The 23,571-nt window shown below is 37.8% G+C and overlaps 1 protein-coding gene across 1 annotated transcript in view; it reads right to left on the reverse strand.

Annotated features, from left to right (window-relative positions):
* Positions 1-264: 264 nt before the first annotated feature.
* nrn1la (neuritin 1-like a) overlaps positions 265-23,571 on the reverse strand; it is a 50,225-nt gene continuing 26,918 nt past the window's right edge. Inside the window, exons 2-3 of the mRNA XM_022679705.2 lie at positions 8,840-8,990; positions 265-4,476 (exon numbers count right to left, since the gene is read on the reverse strand). Coding sequence (XP_022535426.2) covers positions 4,188-4,476; positions 8,840-8,990 — 440 coding nt within the window. The 3' untranslated portion in view covers positions 265-4,187. The remainder of the gene's footprint in view (positions 4,477-8,839; positions 8,991-23,571) is intronic.

Raw genomic sequence — 23,571 nt, forward strand, 5'->3', positions numbered from 1 at the left:
GAGGACTACAAAAAAAGATTACATTGGAAAAAAACGCAATATGGCATAGCATTAACCCACAGCCTGGAATGTAGCTCATTGTAACCCCACATTCCCACTGAAGGAACATTTGTTGCAATGAGGGCACACTTCACACATGCCTACAGGATGTGAAAGAGAGAGAAAGAGAGAGAGAGACAGAGAGAGAGAAAGGGAGAGGAGCATATGCTCCTATGAAGGCTATGTGTTGCGTGTCAGGTTCTGGCCAAACGCTGGGCTGAAGTGTGGCCCTCAACGTCTTTTATTCATCAACTCTGAATGTAGCAAAGAACAGGAAAAGGCTACAAAACATGAAAAGCCATATAATTGAATTGCTATTGTCCCACAGATCATCCACTGGCAAATGCTGGACAGCCACTATGAGGTCTCTGGTTGGTGGCATCTCTGGATATGAGCTACCCAGAATGGAAATCTATGGAAAGTCAATGGGAGAAGAAAAGCCCCTTTGATCCCTGAGGCTTCTACATCAAGATCCAGTTTGATGGACAGTAAAATGGTAGAGTGAGTCCAAGCTTCAAAAGGAAAGGCAGATTTATAATGTACTCCTTTGTCCTTTGTAGAATCTTTCTTCATCTCCGCCAGGACCAAACTTATGTGAAGGAGTCTTTTGTTTTACAAAGAAGACCAACCAACTTGTGCATGCGCCCAGTATATTACATCTTTTCATCATGTTACAGTGTTACAGTTCTTCATCAAAGTGGTCATAACTGAAAACAACAAATACAATGTTAATCTACTATGGGTTCTCTGTGTCCATTCTTGCTTTAGCCCTTATGGTAATAAGCAGAACTTAATTCAGTACAAAGAGACAAATTACAGCATAAAAAAGATTAATAATAACAGACTGAGCTGACGTTAAGATATTGGCTATTTAAGACTTTAATTCGGGCTTAAATGAATATCTAAAAAAGTTCATAAATCTCATTTAAAAGTAACCATGTTTACACAGTGCACAAACAGATTTTGTGTCACAGGTGAATTATCAGGCGTAAAAATCGTTCAGCGCATTAGTAACACGATTCTTTTTCCAATTAAAACAATACAGTAAGTAGAAACCTAATAGAGGAAATAATGCTGAGGAGAGCAGAGTTGATGTATTGGATGAGGGAACATGATCCGACACGCTTTGCGTGGCCCCTCACAAACACAAAAACACTTAAAACCCCGGTCTACTTATTTTCATGATTCTCTTCTAATTATCTAGAGTTTTGAATGAATAAGAATGATCAACTGAAACTGTCAACTGGCAGAGAAATGATAAATAATGGTCTTTTCTGTGAAGAGATTTTTGTAAACTTTATGGTTCTTCATAGTTCTTCTGTTGGATTTTGGATTTAAGTTACGGGTGGGACTTTATTTCATTCTGCATTCACATGCTAATTGAAATATTAAATTAAATTAAATTAAATTAAATTATTTTTTTTTTATATAGAGCTTTTTACAACAAAAGTTGTCACAAAGCAGCTTTACAGAAAAATACAGGTCCATGCCTCTTATGAGTAAGCACCACAGAGATGCCAATGTTGTGAATGCTTATATATACAGTTAAATATATATTTAAATATACAGAACCAGTAATAAGTTTGATGTCAATGCTTTTATTTTATATTTAATTTTTTCCTTCATTGTAAATAAATACTGAAGTCATCCAGACTATTAGGGAACACATGAGGAATCATGTAGTAACTTAAAACTGTTAAACCAACCAAAATAATGAGAAGCATTTAGGTTGCTCTTATCTGGGGTGCGGTTTCTGATGCTGGTAACTCTGATGAATTATCCTGTATAACAGAGGTAACTCTTGCTCAGGACTAGGATAGCCCTGATGAGAGCCAGTTTCATCATAAATTTTTTGATGCTCTTTGAAACTGCACTTGAGGATACTTTCAAAGTTCTTGACATTTTCCGAATTAACTGAGCTTCATTTTTATAGTATCTTGTGATAATATGGATTAGAACGTTACTCAAACAAGGCTACTCACTAAATACCAATTTCACAACACAACTGATGCTCTCAAACACATTAAGAGTGCAAGACTCTAAGTAATTTCAGCTGTTAACTTAAAGCCATTCCAGGTGACTACCTCATAAAGCTCACTGAGAAAATGTTATAAAATAGAGAAAATAGTTGGTATGACTTTAGTATTAATGTGCATTTAATAATGAATAAACACAGAATTTAATGTTTAGGGATTTTGGTGTGATAAGGTGAATTTAAGGGAAGTTCTGAGGCTCTCTTACTTAGGCTGACTTTCTAAGTAAAAAAATCTATCCTGATCAAAACTTGGTAATTCCAACATCTGAGTTTAAACAGACAGCATCATAAGCTCTGTGTTGTTGTTTAAGCTCTGTGCTTGTAAGTACTGCTTCTGGAACAGTCTTATCACTCAACAACATTTTTGGTTCCATCTTAAATGGTTCAGAACTTACATGAGGTAGACTCCAACTACGATGCTGTGGTGGATTTCCAGCTTTAGACTACAGGATAAGCCACAAAGCAAACTCTGTTGTTTCTTTAAATTTGTATTTTACAACATTTATATATATATATATATATCGGATATAATCAGATCCAGCAAATACACGAATCAAAGTCATTAAAGTGTCACAACTTTATTAAAACTAATAAAATGGCTATAATATGAATAATAAAAATATCACCACTTCTGAATTCCTGATCTGAACTTGTCTGCACAGCTACGGTCTTTTGTTTCTTCAAATTGCTCCACTTGCTGAGTAATGGCAAAATTCTAGAATTACTTCAAGCTACTCTGCTGCCAAATAACCTCACTCTCGGCAAAGCAATAACAGAGAGCCACGTGTTACATGTGGAAAGGTTTAAATTAGCTATAGCAGTTTAGATCCACGCCTTTTTCCTTTATAGTGATGCCACTCTCTGCCTATCTATCTCAGATCTGACATTTCCTCATAGTTTTCAGGCTGCAGCTGGCAGTTTTATAAAGCATTTAAACTGAAGTTATAAAGCATTTTAACTGAAGTAATATATAAATATATAATGATGATAACAATGGTAAATATGTATCTTCAGTATTAAAATAATGTTGTGCATTTTTAAAACCAGTAGACAGGGGCTTTAAGAGAGCACGCTATGATTGCATTACACAAAAAGAATGCAGCACTACATATTAAACATGTTTGCCTCAGGTACAGATAAAATGAACATATCCCTCTCTGTATTTAAACATTTAAATTTCTCTTATTTACAGTATTACATTTCCATCATGTGCTAGACGCTCTTTTGTAGGTGACCTTCACTCTTTTAGCTGCAATGTTTATATGTACAAATATGTACAAATATATATTTGTGGAGTGTGATGAGTCACATTTACACTTAAAAACACACTTCAGATAGGCTAGAAATTAGGAGCATCTCTGCATTAAAGTACATTGCTAATGGTTTTGTATAAAATGGTAAAATCGGTTTGCATTGAATGCAGATCATTACAAAGCAGGCTTGCAAAACTGAGCCTAGAATTTGAACTTCGTAAAACCTCAGGGGTTTTCCTCAGCTGTGTTTGCAGGTGCGTTCTATTGCTTTGGGTTGGTTTTTATAATAAGTGATCCCCACTGATAATCCTCTCATAAAATAAACAAAACAAACAATCAAATAAATAAATAAATGGGGGGGGTTGGCAGGAATTCTTTATGTTGCTCTGCCTCCTGCAGCCCAGGAAGCTTTTGCAGCTCCTTAATTTCATCTTCAGAGATTCCAAGCTTTCGTGCTAGCAGTCCATATTGTTAGCAGTTTAATTTGGCCTTAGGAGGGTGTTGGTGGTGGTTGGGCTCGGAGCGCAGAGGTAAAAAAAACTCGCCTGTAAATCTACAACACTGTGGGTTTGCACATACTGTAAACAGCACACGGAATTGCTATTCCGCACACGCTGCGTCTCTCGGGAGGATTCGCATCTGACTGTGAGGGAAATACTTGTTCATTCGAAATTGTGTTTGTGTGTGTGTGTGTTTATGCTGAAGCGTGAAAAAAAATACAGAAAAAAATCAGAATGATATTATTTACAGCATGTGATCTTTACAGAAGTGTCGGTGTCAAATATGTCAGTTCGTCAACTTTTCTTTGACGTTCTTTTGACGTTCTACTCTCTATGTCTCTTTAAGCAGAAAGACTTGGCTTATATCCACAAATAGAGGAGAAGTAAACACAAGCATGAGAGAAGCACAACGCTGTGAGCTGGGCTCATGTGGCTGCTACGCCCTTTTAGGGATTCCTGATTGGTCTCATCTGGGTTCGGGTCTCCTATGGTGTCAGCTGACTGGCTGCGACTGGAGCACATGTCGTACAGGTTGCCCGAAAACTGCATCTTTTTGGATTCTTGTCTCAGAGACTCCCACACGGCAGCCGCCTCTTCAGGACAGCCAGCCATGGCCAAGTTAGCGCAGTCGTGAAAATCATCCCAAGACCTGCAACAGAATTAACATTAAACAGTGTATCAGCTGAGGAGAAAGCAGATTTAATTTATTTATACATCAAAATGGACATAGACAACAATCATGCGTACAGTGTGCAGAGTATTAGTATTAAAGTATTGGGACGCCTGCTCATTTATTTATTCCTCCAAAACCAAAGGTATTAAAAAAGAGTTTATTCTGATTTTTGGAGCAAATGTCTCTACTATCCACGGGATACTTCTACTACATTCTGGAAAATTGCTGTGAGGATTTGATTGCATTCTATGACAAGTTAGTGAATGTTAGTGAAGTCATGATGTTAATAAGTCATAATTACCATCCCACTGCATCATCCCAAAAGTATTGGCTGGATCACCATCATTCCATCAATCCACTGCTTCACAGTTAAAGGTTTTCTGGCAGTGGTAATGCCTTATATGATGTGTTCTCTGACACCCATGTAATAATGTGGATTGAGGAATATTAAATGCCTGCACAGCTTCAGTCTCACTCACAAGATACCTATACCTATACAGGTGTGGGCATTCTCAAGCAGTCTGCTAGGTAACACTAGATGATCATTTTACAAACTTTTTGACAAAAAATGCACCCAAATACCTTAAAATTTGGCACACAGTTCTGTAAAAGTGCCATTTTTCCTAATTGACAGACTCTGGAATTGGCATATCATCGGACTAAGAAAAGCAGTACGGTGGTTTTAACGAATTGCCTTCCATCAGTCAGCCACCATTGCCTTTGTGTGCCTTTGTATATCTTCATTACATACTTATAAAGTTTCGTTCTATTCCAACAACTCCTTTTTGGTGTGTTATTTTTAATGAGTGTCAATGAGTGCTGTCCCATGACTTCTGGCATACAAGTATATCTATGGCTATAGCAAAGTGTTTCACCAACAGGTGTTCCTATTGGCTGTAATCTTGAAAATGAGCCAGAGGCAGCACAATGCTGTTTAGCCTAGAGCGACATAATGGCCAAGCATCACATTGTCTTCAGCCAATATCCTGCTGATGGCCTGAATCAATTATAAAGTTCGTGTGTGGATGAAAGGGATATTCATCAGTCATTTAACACACTCTTTCCTCTAGTAACAGCACATCTCATGGCATTGTGATTCTGTGCTTAAATTTCTCCCTCGTTCTCCTGAGAGAAACAAAAAGGAGCGGCCTTGGCCTAGATGTAAATCAGAAACTTCTGCTCTGGTGGGAAAACGCTCCTGTTCCTAAAGTGGTCCCTGTTAGATTAGACAGGAGAACGGGCAAAATGTTGAAGGAAATGAAATCTAGTGAGCATAGGTGTTTGTGAACCCGCATAGGTGTGTGAGTGTGTGTGTGCGAGGGAAAGAGAGAGAAAGAGAATGAGAGCAGACATGTATTATTATGCACCCAGTGGCAAGATTAGTACCTTAATTGGGACCTTAAGGAATAGACATAAGTGAACATGCAAGCTCAACTCTTTCCCCACAGGTTGGCTGAATGTGCTGTGACTGAAGCCCATTGGATCTTATGAGGCGGCTGTCAGGATCGCTACTCACTCAGTGAGTTCAGTAGAGCAGCGGCGAGGAACACTCCGTGTGCAACGGAGAGATACATGGCACCGTGTTTTCACAGAACGCCCTTACTGCTACACAATGAATACTTAAGCAGATGCAGCATACATGAATGTAACAATATAAATATGGATTCAGGATGCATGAGCTAAAGAGCTGCAAAGAAACAATGAGAGAGAAAGAGAGAGAGAGAGAGAGAAGAAAGAAAGAGAGGGAGAGAGAAAACTAGACAAGACAGACTCTCAATCTTTAATTAGACCATCAACTTAAACACATGGAGCACATGGGATAGGCTGTCAACACCCTGCAGACAGTCAGAAAGATGAACGGAGGGAGAGGAAAGAGAGAGAGAGAGAGAGAGAAAGTATGAATGTTATAAAAAGAGAGATAAAAAAGAGATAGGAGGAAAAACGAATTGAGCAATAGACAAAAAGAGGAGGGACAAGAGGACAGATACTGAAATAGAAAGAATGGGGAAAAAGATATGGGAAGGGAAAAGATTCACACAGAGACAGTGGGGACAAAAAGAAAGAGAGGAGTAAAAAAAGAGATCAAGAGAGATAAAGGAGGAGGAGCGAGACAGTGTTTGAGAAAGTGTGAGAGAGAGGAGTTTGGAGAGAGACTGCGATAGAAGAACAGGCAAAAAAGAGAGAAAATGTGAAAGGAATAGAAAAGTGAAGTAAAAGATTGAGATTGAAAGAATTTAAAAAGAAAGAGAAGAGTGGTGAGAGTGATCGAGATCAAAAGAGCATTTTAAGAACAATAGAAATGAGAGGAGAGAAAAATAGATTGAGAGAGAGATATGAGACGAATATAGAGAAAAAGAGTGAAACGAAAGAGAAAGTGGAAGAGAAAGAGAGACTGGGAATTAAGGAGGGACAGAAAGTAAGAGCGAGGAAAGAGATCAAGACAGAAGTAGGAAAGTAAGTGAGGGAGAAAATTGTGAAAAGCCACTGAGACAGACAGAATGGAGAAATTAGAGAAGAAAGAAGATAGAAACACTGAAAGAAAAAATGAGGAAAGAAATAGAGAAGCAGAGATTCAGGGCCCAGGTAGGTAGAGAGTGTGGAAGAGAGTGCAGAAGAGAGACAGAGATTGGGGTAGAAAGAGTAGGTAAGTAAAAAGAAAGGGAGTAGGGGAGAAGAGGCTGAGAAAGAGTGGAGTAGGAGACAGAAAGAGAGAATGAGACAGAGATAATGAATGGGTCAAGAAAGTTAGAAGGAGAGAAAGAGATGAAAGAGAGATAGTGAGGAAAAAAAGAGAGATAGAAAGAGCTAGGGGAGAGTGAGATGGACAGAGCGAAAGGGTTGAGTAAGAAAGTGGGAGTGAGTTTCATGTAATATAAAAAAGAGACACAGCAGAAGAGAGTGAAAGAGAGAGTGAGGTGTCAAATCAGTGAACCATATTCCTCTATATCACCTATTCCTTCCTGCAACAACACAACAGCAGAGCATAGCAAATAATGGGAAGTGTGAGTGAGTTTATTCTGTGTGTGTGTGTGTGTGTGTTGAAATGGAGGTGGTTTAATATGATGTATATCACTCATATTCTTCAGTTTTCTTATGATTGTGTGTGGGGATGTTTTCAGTCAGCTGCTATTGGAGAAATACAACAGTACAATATTTTAATACTGTGATCTTCAGTTTAAAGTAATAAATCACTAATTGGCATATACACTAATGCTCTGGGAAAAAAAAAACAAAGACCACTTAAAATTTTTGAGTTTCTTTGAATTTACCAAATTCAAAACCTCTGGAATATAATCAAGAGAAAGATGGATGATCACAAGCCATTAGACCAAGCTGAACTGCTTGATTTTTTTGCACCAGAAGTGGCATAAAGTTATCCAAAAGCAGTGTGTAAGACTGGTGGAGGAGAACATGCCAAGATACATGAAAAATGTCATTAAAACCAGGGATATTCCACCAAATATGGATTTCTGAACTCTTTAAACTTTATAAATATGAACTTGTTTTCTTTGCATTACTTGAGGTCTGAGAGCTCTGCATCTTTTTTGTTATTTCAGCCATTTCTCATTTTCTGCTAATAAATGCTCTAAATTACAATATTTCTGTTTTGAATTTGGGAGAAATATTATCTGTAGTTTAAAGAATAAAACAACAATTTTCATTGTACTCAAACATATACCTTTAAATAGCAAAATCAGAGAAAGTGATTAAGAAACTGAAGTGCTCGCTTAATTTTTTTCCAAAGCTATATATGTATATGTATATAAGTATTTGTGGGCACCCCTTGAATGCATAAATGCATTTAGCTACTTTAAATCATATCCATTGCTGACACAGATGTGCAAATGCATACATATAAATAACTTGTGTAGTTCCTGTCTAGACAAGCACTGCCAAAAGAATAGGATACAAAAATGAATCTATTGGCACCATACCTAATACCTAATGCCTGATGTGGACAAGAGAAATAATGTCCCCATCCACTAGAATGATGATGGTGACAAGGGACCTCACTAATGCTGAATTGTTGCTGAATACAATTTAATCTTCAGAGCAATGCTCCAAAATCTAGAAAATCTGAAAAGTCATACAATGGACAGTAGAGACAGTTACTCAAACAAAAGCAGAATAAACTAATTTTAATACTCTTTATTTTATAAGAAGCAAGTAATGAGCAGGTGTTCTGATACTAGACAGCATCTGCTATAGTATCCTGATAAATGTGGGGATAATTCTTCATCATGGAGCTTCTAGTAATTTCCACCCTTTGTTGATTGTGTTTGTGTGTGTGTGTGTGTTTGTGTTTTAGTGTACAGGTACTACAGGTGAGCATACACACCTGCAGATGGAGTCGATCTCCTGCGTGTCGTCGTCTTTCTGGCTGCTGACAGACAGGCTTTCTCCCAGGGCCAGCAGACACTTAGCAAAGTCCTTGTAGATGGAGCCGCATCTCAGAGTAGCAGCAGCAGAACTGAGGCTGGGCACGAGCACTACACACACACCAACAAACAAACACACACAGAGAGACAAACCAATATCAGGTCACAGCTTTGTCGTCCTCACCGGTTTGTCATCTTATTACCAGCGTAACAGTTGGTGTTGAGACAAAACACAATTCAGAATAACTGATAGAACAACAACACGCTTTTCTTCATGCTGTGGTCAGTTGAAAATAAATAAATAAAACAAACAAAGCAATCCACATCAGGATCTCTACCTGAAGTGTTCACAGAGCACCACTCTCCATTCACAATCCAATAACAGCTTCTAAAAATGACCATATACAACATCATGCACGGTGAAGGTCACGCATAATGCAAAACAAGAGCAGGCCCTCTTCTATTTCTGTTTCTAAATTTACACACTCTGTATTTGTCTCACACGCCTCCCATAACACTAAAAGACTCTTACAGTACAACATGTTTTTGCAGAAACATTCACTAATAACAAAAACAGATCCTTGGTAAGAGCATAATCAGAAAAAAACACTACAGCACAATATGAATCATGATGTGTTCAGATAAATAAAAAGCAATAATGTCTAAAGCCTATCCTTCACTCCTGACAATCACTGACAGCAAACTAGAAACGATCTACAAGGGCAGCAAGACTATTCCCTCTTTATTCCCACACAGGACAAGCAAAGTCGTTTGAAATGATTTTAGCTTGTTTTTATGAAGTGCCTCTAAAGTAAAGTGCAAAAACGATCTCTCATGGATTTTCACAGAGCAAAAAAAAAAAAAAAAAAAACACAGCAAAACTGCCTTCAGAAACTCTATTACATAATGGAACACTGCGGTATTCTCCAACAGTTGTGCTGTTAGGACATTTTAACATCCTACAAAACTGTATATAGACACATCTGTCTACAAGTTAAAATATACAGAGAATTGCAGCAAGTCTTTTAGCTTCCGGAACATACAGTATGCTAATAGTAATCATAATAACGACATATTTAAAATGTAAAGCATGTAAAGCATGTACATAGATATAAGCAATACAAAAGTAAAATATTAGCTTAATAATTATAATAGGAAATTGATTAATTCGTGAATCTGTGAGAAAGTGGGAGTGTGCAACTAAACTGTGTATTACAGTAGCCACCTGCACAGCGGATCTGGGAGAAAAGCTGCTCTCGCTACTCGTGCAGAGACTGAAAATTTTAAATAAAATATACACCAGAAAGTCAACAACCTATCTATAGAATTTTTCTCATACAAAAAATAAAATACATCCATTTTCAGGTTTAAATTCACTACATTATAACCATTACATTACGCATAGGCTACAAACTGACGTCCTAATAAATATGAAAATCAAGGTGCTATAAAATTTGACCATCAATGTCTTGGAAAACACATCACATAATCACATAAGTTTCGAATAAATGTACTGAAGGAATTTGGTGCAGTTGGATGGAAAATTCAAATGGCTTTCCAATAGCACCACTGAAGTCCTGAAGAACTTTTGTAATAGTATGATATTCATCAAATATGTTTCAAGTAAGAATGTATTAAATGGTATGGCAAATGTGTGTGTGGGGGGAGGGGGGTGGGTTGTTTCTGTGAAGATGTAGTAACTGATACCAACTGTGAAAAGTATTGTTGAAAGCCTTAATTCTTCTTATTTAATTCAGTACAGTGCATTAATAAAATTTACTTTAACTTCCACTTTAATTTACCTTAGCCAGCATTCTTTGGTCCTGCTGTAACGTCTACAGACCTAATGCTAGCTACACTTACCTGTGAGAGAAAAACATTGGAGAGGCAAACCTTCATTATGTAGTAAGCATATTATTACCAAGATAAACTCTTTGTACATTAAATAATTATAGATTTAGTTATCTGGAAACGTTTAGTTGATAACGTAAACGATTTGTTGTAGGAGTAACATCTGTAATCAGATACAGTAAAAGTTTGAGTGTGTGCTCAGACATATAGCTCAATTTTGGTAAAGTTCATCAATCAAATTTACTCTTGCTAACTTTTGTGGTTCTATGCATGGTGCTAAAATGTATTGTAAGTTTAGGTCAACAATTTTGTTGTTTTTCAACATATAAAAAGTTTACGAACAGAACCATAAAATAAAAATTGTACTGGACAAGAATGTTGTAAAGGACACAATACCATTCATATCATAAAAACAGCGTCTTCATTTTACAATATATATTTATTTTACCAGTCCTAAATCACTGTGTTAAAATGAATGCAGTAGTGTCTTTTTAAAGTAGTCTAATATTTGCAGGACAGTAGCTCAAGTTCTCTAGGTGCTATTATTAGGTGAACTGTATGCTTACTGTACAATTTAATACAGCAATGTACTGAATGATTTACTCTACATTTATCTGTATTCTTTTTACAGTGCATATACACAGATCATTTATAGGTGAAGGTAGCCTGGGCGGAAAACTGTATTTCCACTGTGCTGCTCCTGTGTTGGAACACAGTGTCCACACCTCACAAACACTGCATACCCTCTCAGAACACCAGGAACACATGCTAATGTGATAATGAAGTGCATAAATGGGCAAAAATAGATTAATTTATGTGAGTTAGATGTACATATTGGCTTTCTATTTTCTTTCTTTTAATATGTTTATGTCATTGTACTGCACTGCATGCAATATCGCGGCTTGACAATTTATTTGACTGCTATAATAGAGATGACAAGGAGGAAAATAAACACACTAGTAAAAAAATAGATCAGTTTCTGACCATTTTAAACTTAAAACTGAATACAGTATTATTATGCACTGTGCTCTACAATGGGAGGTATTTTTCAGTATGGTATATCTTACTTCAGAAGCACTTTTTTCACTTTGCAAAGTTTTTAAAATGAAAAAAGAAAACTTTATAGGTTTCCTTTAATAAAAAGAACAGATCTACACGAAGTTGAGCGAGGGCACACTGACCTTGAAGAAATGAGCTTAGGAAATTCAAAAGCTTCCCATGAAGTCTCAGATGCTTTTATGTGTGAGGTGCTCATGCTGAGGCATTAGAGATGTATAAGGAACGGATTCTGTTTGTTTTTCTGCTGTGGATCCCCATGCTGGTTCTTCAGTGCTATGCCATTGCCCACCTGCTCTTACAGCTCTGCATACAGATAAAGCTACATTAAAGTAATGACAGATAAAATAATAACGCGGTAGTTCTCCACGAGCGGCGTCTCTTACAGGGCATCTTCTGTCCTGTTCTGTCAACTGAGCTCCTCTCTCTGCAGGAGACGTACCTACTGATGTCTAGGCCGCAGAAGTAAGTAACAGCAGGCCTAAGTGAGGTACATGGTAAGATCTTAATTGGGTCGGACAGCGAATCACCGGCATTCTCCTCTGTCCCTCGTGGGATTGCTCGATTAATATTTGATAGAAAAGGCTTTTTTGCTCTTTGCCTCACTCTCTCTCTGCCTCGGCCTCTCTTTCTCTCTGCCAGGTTTCGTCCCCCTACTGCTGCAAACCTATTGATTTCTGGCAATGTTTTTGCAGTGAGGTCTGAGGATTATTGGTTTCACTCATCTCCATCAACATTTAATGACGACCTAGAGCGTGGTGGAGAGAGACAAAAGAGAGCATGGCACAGAGTTGCAGAAAATAGAGAAAAAGACACACATTACTGCTGCTGAATCTCTACAGCACGGAGCGTAGATACAACAGTAAGATCTAAGATAGTTGTAAAACAGTACAGTTGCAAAGACAGAACTCAGCTACATACTTGGGTTTTTAAAAACTGATCAGCTCAAATTTTTCGAATTTTATAACTGTACTGGTGGCACAGAATGCTTTTTTGTGTATTTTAACTTGTTCCTTAATGTGTAAATACTGGAATATGTATGTGACTTACTCTTAGGACAAAATACACCCATTTACAAGTCCATTTACAACCCTATAGTTTTTACCCCAAACATGCTATTTAGCCTGAGGGGCTTGTGAATTGTTTTGTTGGTATATGTCACTGCAATGCATAGCACAATTGTGTCTTAAAAAAGGACACAAAAAATAAAACTTTTAGTATTCTGCAGCTTTGCTTTGTAACAGACTTTCTATTGAGATCAAACGCAGCCCATCAGAAAGAGCATTTAAAAAAAAAAGAAATATTTGGCAATTGAAAATTAATGTCTGAAATTGGCAATACGTGAAAAGACCTGATTATTTAAATAAAAGAATTTAGTTATTCATTTAATAGTTTATTTTAAGCCATGCTGCAGTATTTATGGTAGGCCCACAGTCCCCTCCTCCATTTTTATTATTAAAATTAAACACTAAAAAAAGCCCTGGATGTTATTCATTTAGCTTTCCAACTTTTGTAGCTGTGTTCTGACAGTGTACTTGGCTAAGTGTTGTACTCTAGAGAGGGGTATCCGGGTATTAGTTGTGTCAAAAGTCTTTACTCTGTTTCCTCCATAAGGTGCATTGATTTTACACATTCCACAAACATGTGAGTTTGAGTGAAATACAGTTAACACTAAAGGAGCAGAGCCTGCACACAGAGAATAATGAGCATAGGCAGCTCTAAACAAACTCTCAAGTTACATCAAATTTAAGTAGACTTTCCTGTGACCAAAGAGCCTCTAGAATGAGCCTTGCACAAAGCTGCTGTAATTCTTAATTGGATTGGATATTAAGATAAATATCAATAAATCGATCTGATACATAGTCAATTGATTTTTGCATGTATATTTCCTTTATAGACTTTTAGCCTGGCTTTCCTGGCTTTAGCTTCTATGCTCTAGAGGTTTGAGCTCTCCTTTTATGGCAAATACAGGTACAGAGTCCTGGGCTCTGGGTGGTCCAGTGGACTAAGGCTCTGTCATTATGATACGAGGATCAGTTTAAATCCTGGATCATGCTGTTCACCATCAGCAGCCGGAGTCCGAGAGAGTACAATTGGCCTTGCTCTCTCTGGGTTGGTAGATGGTGCTCCATCTCTCCATCACTCTTACTGTGATGATGGTTGACACAAGCGCCTGTTAGCAGATGTATCTGAGCTGTGTTGCTGTGCTTTCATCTGAGAGAGCTGGCTACCCAGTGATGATGCATCAGTAATGCAGTGCTACTTCTCTATACCAAACTTTTTCTTCAACTATGCCAAGGTAAATACAGCTTTCCTTTTGAGGGCACCTTCAGCAAATCTCAGGGTAGATTCAAAGCTACCACACAAGAAAACAACACGAGCAAAACAGTAAGGAAACCCAGAGTGCTCCAGCTGATTAAAAGTTATCCCATTATTACTTCTGCTGCTGCCTGGCTGCGCCCAATTAAGAATCTGTAGCTGTACATTGTGCAGATGATCCAGAGGGACCTCTGGTGCATTCTGCAGCCACCCCCCCCCCCACCCCTCATTCTTCAACACTGGTTATGTTATTATTGACGTTGTGTAATCTACCCTCTCTGATAACTCTCAGCTCAGTCCACCCACGCACAGCTGGATAAGGGCAGGCTGGTCTAGTGACCCATGGAGCAGATGCAGGTCTCGTTTGAACCAGAACATTAATATTTAATTGGTGGTGCCCTGGTGGTCTCAATGGGGAGTGCTCCTTTAAAAAAATCAAGAGTGGCTGCTCGCATGTGGGAGGAGAGCACAGAGAAGAGAGATAGAACGAAAGAAGTTCAAAAAACACACGGAGTTCCACCAGTCCCATGTCTGAGTCAGTCAATCCCCTGTCACACAGTGCTATCCGCTAGAATGATGTATTCATGACAACGACCTCTAGCACTGAGAACGGGCTAACTCAGTGTTCTTACATAACACAGTCTAACAGAACTCATGTCTGATCAAAGACCATACACAACAATTAGCACTGAAAATTTCTTGGATGTACTGCTTTAGAAAAAAGAAAAGAACTTGTACAGAAACTCTACAGTTTTTGTTATTCAGACTTTACAAAATTGTACTTCTACTTCTCCAAGTCTAAATAAAGATGAATTGAAAGGCTTTTCACAAGTATATTTGGCAACCAAATAATGGATAAAATGAATAACTGAAAAGCGAATAATTAATTCCAAACAATGCTGTGCTGGGATGTTAAATGCGTTCAGTGTTCAATTAATATTGATACTGTAGTTTTGTACTTTTTCTTTTAAATGCAAAATACTGTGTATATAATTTAGGCTACTTAATATATGCAATTTTAATGCAAAATTAATAAAAACAAGTATTAAAACTTGTTTGGTATTCAGTATTCAGTCTTTAGCCAATGTTTCATTTTGTTTAGTTTCAGTTCCAGACAAAAATGTTCATTTCGTTGATTCTCTAGTTCTTTTTTTACCTAAATTGTTTCAATATGGCAAAATTGTGAAATGCTGAGGTGTGCAGTGGAGTAACAAGGAATGGCACATTCCACTGCACAACTCCAAAGATCTGTTTTTGGAACCTTGTTAAACTGTTTTACAGGGTGTATTTACACTTTTGGTTACTTCACATTGTTCTGAATGAATATTATGCAGTTGCAATTTTTCTACTCAGCTTTTTTTTTGTCTGTAAAATATGTGTTCTTCTGGTCTGGATAGTCCTTTTTGTCCTCTTTGTGTTCTGGTTGTATATGGCATCATTTTCTTCCAAAAAAGCTCAATAGAACTGTGTGATGTTCCATTACAGATGCTGTCAAGCCTAAAAAAGTTGATGCCAATTTATTAACATAAATCAACATATTATTAACGTAAAGCGATTTGTGTTTTGCACAGTAAAATTTTATGTGAAAACTTTTGTAAATGTAACTCAAACTACGTTAAGTACATTAACTGTAGTGCTGAACAAAAATAAATCCAAAGTAATCCCTTACTCATGTAACGGAGCTTGATGGATAGGAGATTACAGGTGTTCAGTTTAGACTTGCACCCTTAAATGATATAAAAGGTAAAGGGATATTCAATGTATTAAGGCTTATGGTAATATACTGAGGCTGACAGATGGTACAGGAGCAGGATGTTAGCAGAAACACTAACACAAAGGCAAACAAAGCATTCATGGCCAAAACCTGAATCAAGAGCCAAATAAGCAATGCCAGAGTCAAACCCACGAAACCAATCAAACCGACTGTTCAAGCCAAAAGTTAAAATCAAAAGAGAATAGTCAGGACAAAACAGAGGGTAATACAAAGTAAAAAAACAGACAGAAATAGAGCAGTCAGAATGCAACAACAGGGCTGTCAATCCTTCACAAAGAAACTGACACAAAAATGGTACATATAAAACGAGCTAAACACCCACAGGTGCAATGAATCAGTACTCAGGGGAAGCTGTGACTGAGCCCTCAGAAAACAAGGAAGCATAACATATAAACAGAGAAAAAGTGCCAGAATATTATTAAAGTTTGATGTTACAGAATATAGTGAGAGTGACTAAGAATAGATAATTGTACATTTATTTAAAGCTCTGTATAATTTCCTAGGCATTTTAAATTAATCACATCATTGGTAGCCACAGATGGTTGTTCAGTATGATAAAGCAGAGGTCCCACATCTCGCGGAAGTTCAGGGAGTCTCCCGCATTTTAACAGAGGCTGCCTCTGCCTAATGCCTGAAACTTCTATACAACATCCTTAAAAAAATCATGTTTTAGAACGAGGGAGTGAGAGAGAGAGAAAGAGAGAGAGAGAGACAGAGAGAGAGAAAGTGAGAGAGACAGAGAGAGAGAAAGTGAGAAAAATGGGCGAGAGAGGAACACACACACATAGCAAGAGAGTGACAAATAGAGCATCCTGATTGGCCTCTCTTCATGCTTAGTTGACCAATGAGGTTTCTGCATGGGAATCTACACTACTATACAGTCTGTCTTTGCTGAATGAGATGAAATAAAACAGTTATATTATATTGTAAGTACAGATCTTAATAAAACTTTGATTCTTTTAAACTTTAGCCAAATAAACAGCCATGTCAGGATGCCAAACAGGATGTCAAACAGGATGTCTGTAATTGTAAACAGCTAAATGTTTGCACCATGCCTTTAATGTACCCAATCTCACACTTCCAAACCTGTAGGGATAATGAAACATATTTAAGAGAGGCAGCTGCTGAGAAGGTCAGTGAGTTCATATCCTGTATTTCAAACGAAAAAAATTAACTGAGTAATCTAAGCCTCAGGATAGTGTAAATTAAATTTGTACCTTATTAAACGTTGAGAAAGAGGCAGAGAAAGAAGCAGAAGGACATTGCAGCTGATTGAGCAGTATCAGTTGACTCTCTGTGTATTTGAATAGACTTGTAGGACCTGCACCCAAGACAGTGGTAAGAGAGAGCACTGAAGCAACTTTGGACTGCTGTAAATAACGCTCTCTGATTTTTGAGAATTTCATAAAATTTGTGCATTTAAAAAATTGCATTGCCTTCACATTTATATACACTCTTTAAAAATGTGTTGCACTCAGAAGAATAAACATATAGACTGAGCTACATACAGAGGTAGTGTACAAATCATGTGTAATACATGTGTAAGGCAACATACACAAGCCTAGAGACTAAAAGCAGACTAGGGGGACTTTGTTTAAGTTTTTTCAGTACTGAATTCACAGAATTATACATTTTGTGGTTTTAACAAAAGTACTGTGGCTGGCAGAAAAAATTTCAATTGTATTAAGCATCGTATAACAAGAGGTTTTCAGGACTTGAACTAAAACTATTGTGATATCCACTGCAGAGAACCCTGCAGTGCCAAAAGTGTTGTACAATTTGCAGCTCTTGCTGTCATGCAGCCAGAGCAAGTCTGGATAAGTGTTCAATCTGGCAAGCTGGAGATTTTGCTTCCTGCATCGACTGCTCCTTCCCTTGATGATGAAATGGTCGATGGTCCAGGCAAATAGCTGGAGGCCACTATGGAAAGATGGTCAGTTCAAGGTGAGAGAGCAAAAGGTAGAGACCTCGCTGTGTTCTCACTTTCCTCTGTAGGAACTGATCAGATGTAATATCTGTTATCTGTTATTTCGTTTCCATGTGCTCATGCAGTGTAAGGCACAGCATTACACAGAGGCAGGGTGGGCTTTAACCCCACCTCTAGTGTTCTTCAGACCCCTACATTTTCCCTTATACATCTTCCAAATTAATTATAATTAAACTTGGGATAAATCTTTAAGAATATTAAAGGTCCAGTCTTTCATCAGCAGATGCGTTCTACCATATATTGTGTGGTGAATTGCAGCCAACATAGCTCTTTTATCCTGACCTTGTCTGCTTGCTTGGTAGCTAGCTAAGTTTAGGTTAATGTGCTGAGTTAGGTGTTTTTTTTTTTAAATGGTTCTTAAGTGAAATTTCTCAAAAAACCCTTTGAAGCACTTGAGTGGACAGCCGGTTGCTCAGTGAGTTAATGTCAGTGAAAACGCTGCAGCATCCTGATCATAAACAACATCTCAATTTCCAAACCTGCAGAGATAAATTAAAATTTCTTTAAAAGATATGGCTGTTTATAAGGTCAGTCAGGCTAGATGATGACATTAAAAACATACATTAGACCTTATTAATTTGAGCCTCGAGTTCTTCAAAAGCTGAACCGATGAGAAATAAGCTGAAGGACACTACAGATGAAAAGCTAATCTGGTTAGGTACAGCTCTACAGTTAATAGTTAATATACTGTATTTGTAGGACCTGCAGCCTGTTTATGTGTAATGATGATTCCAGTGTATATATACAGAATATGGGGATCATGAAACCATCTCACCATAACGGAATGTTTGCTGCTACATTGCTTTACAATTAAACACTTGCTGAGAAAACCAGAGTCCTTCATCAAATATTCCAAGAAAAAAAACCTGAAATAAACAATATTATCACAGAATGTTATGGACTCATTTTATTTCACGGCATCAAATTTTCTGTTTTACCTTAAAGGTTACAGCTGACATTGAAATACCTTTTTCTCAGAGGTTACACTCTTGCTGGTACCAGTCAAGGTAACCATAACACCATTTAAAATGGAACAGAAAACATACACTACATTTCCAAAAGTATTTGCTCACCCAATCAAATAATTGAACTTTCAATCACTTCCATGGAAAGAGGTTTATAAATCCAAGCTCACAGGAATACAGGTTTCTACAAACATTAGTGAAAGAATGGGTCACGCTGAGGAGCTCAGTGAATTCCAGTGTGTCTATTCAACAAGTCTAGTTGTAACATTTCCTTACTACTAAATATTCCACAGTCAACTGTCAGTGGTATTATAACAAAGTGAAAGCGACTGGAAATAAAATAAACTCACTCTGCCAGTGTGAAATGACAGAGCAAGGTTAGTAGATGCTGAATCAATCACTACAGACCTCCAAACATAAAAAAAAAAAATAAGAGACCACTTAAAAATGAGTTTCTTAGATTTTACCAAATTGAAAATCTTTGGAATATAATCAAGAGGAAGATGGATGATCACAAGCCATCAAACCAAACTGAACTGCTTGAATGTTTGCACCAGGAGTGGCATTAAGTTATCCAAAAGCAGTATGTAAGACTGGTGGAGGAGAACATGCAAGATGCATGAAAACTGTGATTAAAATCCAGGATTATTCCAACAAATATTGATGTCTGAACTCTTAAAACTGTATAAATATGAACTTTTGTCTGTGCATTATTTGTGGTCTGAAAGCTCTGCATCTTTTTGGTAGTCAGCCATTTCTCATTTTCTGCAAATGAATGCTCTAAATGACAATTTTTTATTTGGAATTTGAAAGAAATGTTGTCCGTAGTTTTGAGATGAAACAACAATGTTCATTTTACTCAAACATAAACCTATAAATTGCAAACTCAGAGAAACCAGAACTGTATACAGTTACAGTTTATTCAGTGTTTCATTTTAGACAGTTTCTTTTTAATAAGGCGAAATATAGTGCAGTCACTCAGAAAAGAGGCAGACCATACATCCCTCTCTAATTACTGAATTCATTGCTGACACTTGGGTTTAGCTGTGCATGGACAGCTTGTAGAGTATAATCTCCATAGAAAAAGCAATGCCAACTGAATGGAACAGATGCTGAAAAATTCTCATATAAAAAGTTCCTGATACAAAAACCCACACAAACTTATAAAAAAAAATACAATATTCTAGTACAGAATGAACTTCCAGCATCGTGATTTATGGCACACGCTGCTGCATCCGTCATCATCCCTTTCAAAAAACGCACACTAAAGCCCTCAATAACCACCAATAAACACCTGTGCGATAAATCCCAGTGTGATAAATGCGAGAACAGAGAGCCATTCACTATACGCTCAGCTATTATAAAGCCTCTCTCCTCACCCCACGCTCTCTAACCTCTGTGGCCCAGCAGGTTTCGGTGATGACGGAGCTGGAGTCATGCTCTCCACACGCATGGCCTGCCAGCTATTCATGAGATGGGCATATGCGTGCCTCGGCCGGGCCGCTGCTGAGCAGGCAGGACTGCCAGTGATGTGCTGATGTCTGCTGCACGTGGCTCACCTAGACCGCCCGTCAGCCTGCTTTTGGAATAAATAAAAGCATTCCTGTTTCATGGCTCAGTTTTTGGAGGATGCATGATGCGTCCTGTAAAGCTCTTCATACATAAACAGAGAGCGGAGGCTTCTAAAGAGGCGTGCTTGTTGCGTGCCTGAATTTTAACCTTCTCTCTCTGCTCAAAAGACCATGCTGGATGAGAAATGATCACATCAGAATTAATCCTAAAACTCATTTCAGTATCAGACATAAGGGTTGTTGTTTTTAAATGTAACATTTTTTCTGACCACACATCACCTTTTTGGTCTAAAATGCATTCAGAATCAGGGTTAAAATACGTTTCTTACTTGGCAGTTAATGAACATGAACATAGACATCCGGTTAAATTGTAATTGAAAGTGGAAAATTCAGAGATGAGTTGAGTTGACCTTTTCCCTTTAGACACTGGGATAATAAACACAGAATCTAATACTTTATTTTTAACAATGCAGTGAGGGCTGGGTAATGCAAATGTTCCAGACTGATTTCCAGATTCTTCCTAAAAGCATTCATCAAAGCTAGAATCATTTAGGACTAAAGATGTATGTGTGCCTTGTGCAGATGTAATTGTTTGCCAGGAGCTTACTGAGTGAAGAGTAAAACTTGTAAATCAATGTCACTGAACATTGTGTTCATCTATGACTGCCAGAACCACAGACACAAGTGGGTATTTGACCCATTAATATATACGACACATACTGTTGACTAAAAAACAAACATAGACGGACAAACTAATGCTTAAATTCGGACTACATAGTTTTAGTCCATTATTTTCTATTTCTCTGGAGCACTGGAGATTGTGGACAAAAATCTCAGGCATTCAATTACCACAGGCTCCATCACTATTCGTGGTCTGTAATATGTAAAATTTAGCTTAGCATGTAGCCTCACCCATTTGCCACACCTCTGCCTCAGGCGCTCTCTCTGCTCGGCTTGCGCTGGTCTCTCGGCTGCAGTGCGGTTAGACCACATTGGTACGAGTCCGAACATGCTGCTGTACTATATGTTATATAGGTTTCTGTGCTTAAATAATTACAATTAACACTAAAATAAAGGTTCAACAGCAATAGTCACATGAGCAGTGTGCAGAGACATGTGCCACTGCGGATGCCATTTTGCCTGTGTACAAACCACCTGGACCTTATTTACACCTGGACACTTTAGGCATCTTGAGTAAACAGAACTATATCTGGATTAGGCCAAGCCACATAAAAATGCAAGTGTGAACCAGTGCTATTTTTTACAGGAGATTTTTATTTAAAAAGGCTCAACATCAAATGTGCATTAAACACTGTTTTTATAAAATTAAGTGGCTCGAGTTCAAGAGGTGTTTTTAGCAAGGGTAGCCTGAACACTTTTAAACAATGCCTAAATGCTTAAACATTAAGCATATCAAGTAGTTAGGTAGTTAGCTAATGCAACTACATTGTGTGCACAACATGCCATAAACTCACCATGAAATTTGGAGACTTTTCGAGATTGTCAGAAAAAAGCTTATTAGTGATAAGAACTTAACCTGTTTTTTTTTTAAGATATTTTATGTTCTTTTTCTTGGTAGTAAGATTGTCTTACATGGTTATAGGCCGCATAGTCGATGAGGCTGTGTTACATCGTTAGCGAGATACACGGTGCACATTTGACAAGATGGTATTTCGTCATTTGTTATTAAGTATCTACATATTAGATTTGAGTGATCAGCCTCAGAATTGATCATCTTGTAGTGTGAGCCATGCATACAAAGAATTAAGCTGCACAGTACAGGTGAAAATGCAATCGTAGTGCGAACCGTAGTGTTTATTGTACTTTCTAAACTAAATCAGCTGAAAAGCTGATGACTACAGGTTAATTTTATCTTTTTACTAGAGTTCAATATGATGCTTTTTTGTGTGTTTTTAATGTGGATATTTTGTAGAAGCTCGTTGGGCATCTCTTTAATCTTAAAGCAAACAGTTTTAAGTATTTCTGGATTTTTTACATTTTGTGTAATGCAGAGCCATGCACTGCACCCTCTGCCATCTGTATTTTGTCTTTTTTTTCATTCATAGGATGTAAATGGGATGTGCAAACTCAAATCATGCCAATTAATTAATAAAATGTTTTGTCAATGGTGTTTTTGGTAATCTGCATTAGTTGTCTTGATCAGTTATGATACAGTAGTTTTGTGATTGTACCTTTATCCAATTACAACTCTCTAATAAAAAGAATTACAGCCTCTGTGACTCTGAACATGGGGGGCTGGGACCCGGAGGAGAGGGATTTAGCAGAAAACGTCAGAAGACTGATAGTGTTAATACCCAGCGTGGCGTGAGATAATACAGGGGGGCAGAACTCATTAAGACATTAGCCCATTACCCGCTGGGAGGACAACTCCATCAAAACCACAGGACGAGGCTCTAGAGAGAAGCTTCATTAGTCAACTTATCACTGAGATATATTTAACAGCAGTGAGCTGCTGGCACACTATGAGTCACTCAGAGTTTCTCTGTAGGTAGTACGGGATGTTAATAGCTAGGGCTTCTCTTTTTAGTGCAGAAATTGGTGGGACGGGGTGCTCGGCATGGTTAATGGGAAAAACAATTTGTGTTCATCCTGTTCAGCAGTTCACCTTCAGTGTACTGTAATACAAATAACATCATCTCCAGTTCCTGGAGGTACATGTTCTTCTCTTGAAACCTTCACAACAAAACACACGCAGTTCCAGTGTGACCCAAGGTGGCATTTCCTGAACTCGTGGTAAACCAAGTTATTTTTAAAATTGTCCATTAAAAAAAAAATTCAAACTGTGCCTGTTTGTTTATTGTTGCTGTGCTTTTCTGTCAGACTGGGGGTTCAAACAATATCTTTGAACCAGGTGAAGTGGACTTCACTCTAAGTGGTGCCAGGTGGTTTCAATTGTGTAGCTAGCTGGTTGCAATGGTGTTGTAATTAAATTCTTATGTGGCTGTTAGATGGCTGCTTCTTTTTCAGCCAGCCTCACTGCTGCTAAAGCTGAATTCTATCACAAAAAAATCAGCTCCCTCACAGACTCCTGGAAACTATTTGCTACATTCAAAACACTACTCAACCCTCCACCTCCTCCTCAGGCTACCTGCCTTACAGCTGAAGCACTTGCCTCATTCTTTACTGGGAAAGTGGCAGCTATCAGCAG

The sequence above is a fragment of the Astyanax mexicanus genome, chromosome 9, assembly GCF_023375975.1.
Source record: "Astyanax mexicanus isolate ESR-SI-001 chromosome 9, AstMex3_surface, whole genome shotgun sequence".
NCBI classification, from domain to species: domain Eukaryota; kingdom Metazoa; phylum Chordata; class Actinopteri; order Characiformes; family Acestrorhamphidae; genus Astyanax; species Astyanax mexicanus.